The 4,225-nt window shown below is 57.4% G+C and overlaps 1 protein-coding gene across 1 annotated transcript in view; it reads left to right on the top strand.

The window, feature by feature from the left end:
* EFHD1 (EF-hand domain family member D1) overlaps nucleotides 1–4,225 on the top strand; it is a 34,374-nt gene that overhangs the window by 16,493 nt on the left and 13,656 nt on the right. Inside the window, exon 2 of the mRNA XM_004701680.3 lies at nucleotides 1,855–2,002. Coding sequence (XP_004701737.1) covers nucleotides 1,855–2,002 — 148 coding nt within the window. The remainder of the gene's footprint in view (nucleotides 1–1,854; nucleotides 2,003–4,225) is intronic.

Here is a 4,225-nt window from a genome sequence, read left to right on the forward strand (position 1 = left end):
GGGGGGGGGGCACCTCTTGGAGCTTAATTCGGGGAGCTGGGTTTGATGCCCACGGAGCCGGAGCTGGATGCCTTTGGACTGAGGCTCATAGTGGAGTGGCACGACCTTTGGACATTCATCAGCAGCCCTGAAAGAACTTTATTAACACGCCCTCACTGAGACACTATCCTGAGCATTTGCACCCACATGGTGACCTGTTAAGTTCCCCAATAAGCCCTTTAGTTGTGAGCCTGGTCTGTGGGTTCTGTGTGGCCCCGGCAGTGACATGCAGAACAGAGCAGCCGAGGAGTCAAGAGAGAAACGAAAGTAGAGAAGGTGTCTGTGATCCACCAGGTGTAGAGGGAGTCTCCCAGGAGACCTGGGAGGCCAAGGGTGCAGGGGAGGGGCGGGGTGCGGCAGATGATTGTAGCAGGGCCCTCCTGCCTGCTGGGGTGAAGAGGGGTGAGCCTGTCCCCACCCTCGGTGAGGCGTGACTTGGGCCTGGAGTGACTGAGGGGCAGCCAACACAGGTGACATCTCTGGGAGGCAAAGCTAGAGTCAGGTGTGCTTCTAAGCACAGAGCCTCAACCCAGCGGGAGGGTCCCCGGGTCACAGGGCAGCATCGGGAGATGGCAGAAGGAACCCACCTGCCAGGAGGGGACGTGCACAAACAGTGCCCACATCTGTTTGCTCCCAGCTCCCGAGGCCGATTGCTCTCGGACAGGAGTGAGACAGGCCTCCACCGTCCCCCCTCTTTCCCCCTATTCTGACACCCACCGCCCCTCCCACAGCCCTCTGCCTCTCTGCTGGACTGGATAGTTAATTGCAGTAGTGGTCTCCGTGGGCTCCCAGGCCCCGCAGAATGATGGGGTTCATAATCAAGAGGCCACAATTCAGTTGAGAGATGCTCAGGATACAGTTGTTGAGCCAAGACTGTTTTTCTTCCAACGTGCCACAGCCAGGCCTCTCTCTGGCCCTCACCTCTGCCCTGCTCGGGCAGTGTTACAAAGCTCTCTTAGGGCGTGCCACTCCTCCGTCTGATACTCAGCCCAAGATCCTTGAGTCAGCAAAACCGACACCCTCAATGAAGTGCCCAGAGGCCCCTTACTCCACAAGCCAGCCTCCTGCCCAGAAGCACTCAGCTTTCCTTGCCTTGTGCATTGTGAAGTCTGCCACTGACTCCCGGTGCTGCTGCTGCTGCAGCTGCTTTCTCTGCCATTGCTCTGGTGTCACAGCTGCCTCCTGGATCCAGGAGGGTCACTTCCCAGGGACTTCAGGGTCCAAAGGACACGCCCCACTCTTGGCTCTTCCCTTGCCGGTTGTGAGATCACCCGCCCACCTCTGACTCCAGAGATGGCTGATTTTATGTCTAGCAGGAGAGGGCTGGCAACCATTTATGCCAGAATCTCATAACCAAGCCCATCAGGAACGAGAAGGACCTCTGGTTGGGAGTAACAGGCTGTGTCAGGTTAAATAATCCACTGCCTTGCACGAGGGGAGGGGCAGTGGCCAGGGGAAGTGGATACGGTGACCCTGTCCATCCTGTTCCCCCCCCCACTCTGTTGTTCAGTATCAGGAAGGGCTTAATCAGTGCTCGTTGACCAAAATGGGGGGTGGGAGTGGATAAAGATAGACCACGGCTGTTTTTCTGTCCTTGAGAAATTTGGGGCCGAGGTGAGGAGCCCCAAGACACAAGAACCAAGGAGGTGGTACCAGATCCACCGGAGTGTCACCCAATCCCAAGACCTTTTTAGGAGAAAGGACCCCCTCTGAGGAGGGAATCCCCGGGCATTTGTAAAGCAGGAGGTGTCTGAGTGCCGTTTCAGTGTCTGGAGTCCTGCCCTGAGACCCTCCATCCGTCCTCTGTCTCCGCAGGTACGATGCCGGGCGGGATGGCTACATTGACCTGATGGAGCTGAAGCTGATGATGGAGAAGCTGGGGGCCCCCCAGACCCACCTTGGCCTGAAGGGCATGATCAAGGAGGTGGACGAGGACTTTGACGGCAAGCTCAGCCTCCGAGAGGTACCTGTGTGCGGGGCTGCAGAGCCCCCACTCCCTGGGAACCTTAGACCTGCAGTCTCATGGAGCCAAATGGGTCTGGATGCGACAGAGCACTGCTAGGATATTTAACTCACTCCCAACCAACCCCCTCCCCTAACCCCCCCTACTGGCAACCCTAAAACAGACCAGAGCTGGCCCTGTGGGTTGCCCAGATGATAAATCTTCCATCCAGTCAATTCTGACTCCTAGCAACCCTGTAGGTCAGGGTACAACTTGCGGGTTCCCAACACCGTCACCCTTCCCGGGAGTAGAAAGCCTCATCTTTCTACTTTGGAACCCCGCTGCTGGTTCCAAACGGCCTGTCTTGCGGTGAGCAGCCCAGCACTTAACCACAGTGCCCCAGGGCTCCCTCCGTTTGACCGACAGTCGGCTGGAGAGAGCGGGCAGCCAGGCGACCTTGGGAAAATGCCCAGGGAGTAGACAGGAAGACGAGGGGAACGTAAGCCACTGGGGCTGGACTGTTGTCGTTAGATGCTGTCCGGTCGGTTCTGACAACAGAGAGGAACGCCGGCCTGTCCTGCAGAGAGAGAAATCCGGAAAGGCCTTCCCGCAATGTTCTGAATGCGTATTCTAGGTTCAACATCTGTACGATTTTATACCCTTGTGTCTATTAAGACAGTTGGTGTGTATATAATAAGCTCTTACCCCAAAACAACAGAGCATGCGGTCTGATTCCGGCCCGTGGATCTCCCCTTCCCAAGCAGTCCCGGAATGGGCTTTCTTGGTCTTTGAACCCCTGAAGCTGGGGGCGTGGAGGAGTGCCCCAAGCGCCGGTAGCCTGGGCATTTGCACCAGGGCTAGATAGGCAGTGGTTTTGCACAAAGGCCAGAGGGGTGGGCTTCTTGGAGATGTTTCTAGACTGGGAACTTTGAGGGGGGGGAATCCCCTCTTCTCCTCCCACCACACCCTTCTCTGGGTGGGTCCCTGGCTGTGGGTGACTGACTGGCCATGGGTGACCGGACCCTGCATGGCCCCTGGCCAGACTGCTCCAATTGGATTCTCTACTCTGAAAATTTGGAACTGGGACTGACACTTGAAACTCAGGTCAGCAAGTGGCTGGCCCTTTGATAGAGCGACTCCCTGGGGTCCTCACTGCCCCTGTGCACCTGAGGTCGGAGGCCACGACCTCCCACAGTCTCTCAATGTCTTTGGCTCCCTGGGTTGCGAGGCCTCCTTCTAGCCTCACACCCACCCCACCCTCCTTTCCCCTTAAGCTGACGTGTGTCTGTCTGTCTGTCTGCCTGCCTGTCTGTTGGGGCACTCAGAGCTCCAACTGACAGTACAGAAGTGTGGGGAACCAGAGCCCTGAAGATAAAAATCCCCTAAAACAAACAGACCCCTTCTCTGGCTTGCCGCTAAAAAAGAACATTTGGTTTTTTTCTTTGTTTTCCCCCGGCTTTGTCTGTACTCTCTGTGTCTCTGTTTCTTCTGCTTCATCTCCCCCACCCCCATCCCGCCCCACCCCACCCCCAGGACATTTTCCAATTCTCCACAACATACCAGTCTTTGTGGACTATAAATAGGAAGACATGCACGGCCCAGTGGCCGGGTGGCTGGGGAAGTTGCCCCGCGGGGTGGTCAGTGACTGTGGGAATATTAAGTGGCCTGGGTTATGGGAGGCTGGCCATTTGAGAGTGAGCTGGGTCCCCCCTAACTGGCTGATGGGGGAGGAGTGGGAGTGGGGGGCATAGGTGGCAGGGGACTGCCTGCGCTCGGTGACTTGCTGGTGGAGGGTGTGCCTGCGGCCTGGGTTCAGAGAGGAGAAGACCCAGGAAGAATCGTTTCCGAATCCTTTTCCCGGCACCCAGAGGGAGCCTTCCTGTAAATCTGAGCCTCGCCCTCTCCCGAGCAAGCCATCGGCTGGTGTAGAGGGGTGGCCTCTTGTCCCGTCTTGGCCAGATAGAAGCATGCGATTGGAAGCTTCAAGAGAGAGAACTGCTTCGAAGGAGGACTGGGGCACAGGAGGGGTAGGTGTTTCTGCATCCCCCGGTTCTCTGCTGCTGGGATCTCTTCCTTGAGGGTTTAGCCTTGATGGCCTCATACGCTGGTTGGCCTCAGTCCTGCTCTCCGGCACACCGCCACCTCGCCGCTGCCTCGTTTTCCAAGACTGCGCCTCCTGCCAAGTTTCTGGCTCCACCACGCAGCAGTCTGATGCCGGCTGCGGCCTCCTCGGACCAGGTCTCT

Source organism: Echinops telfairi, unplaced genomic scaffold (genome assembly GCF_000313985.2).
Source record: "Echinops telfairi isolate 266 unplaced genomic scaffold, ASM31398v2 ScPeMD7_3;HRSCAF=10, whole genome shotgun sequence".
NCBI classification, from domain to species: domain Eukaryota; kingdom Metazoa; phylum Chordata; class Mammalia; order Afrosoricida; family Tenrecidae; genus Echinops; species Echinops telfairi.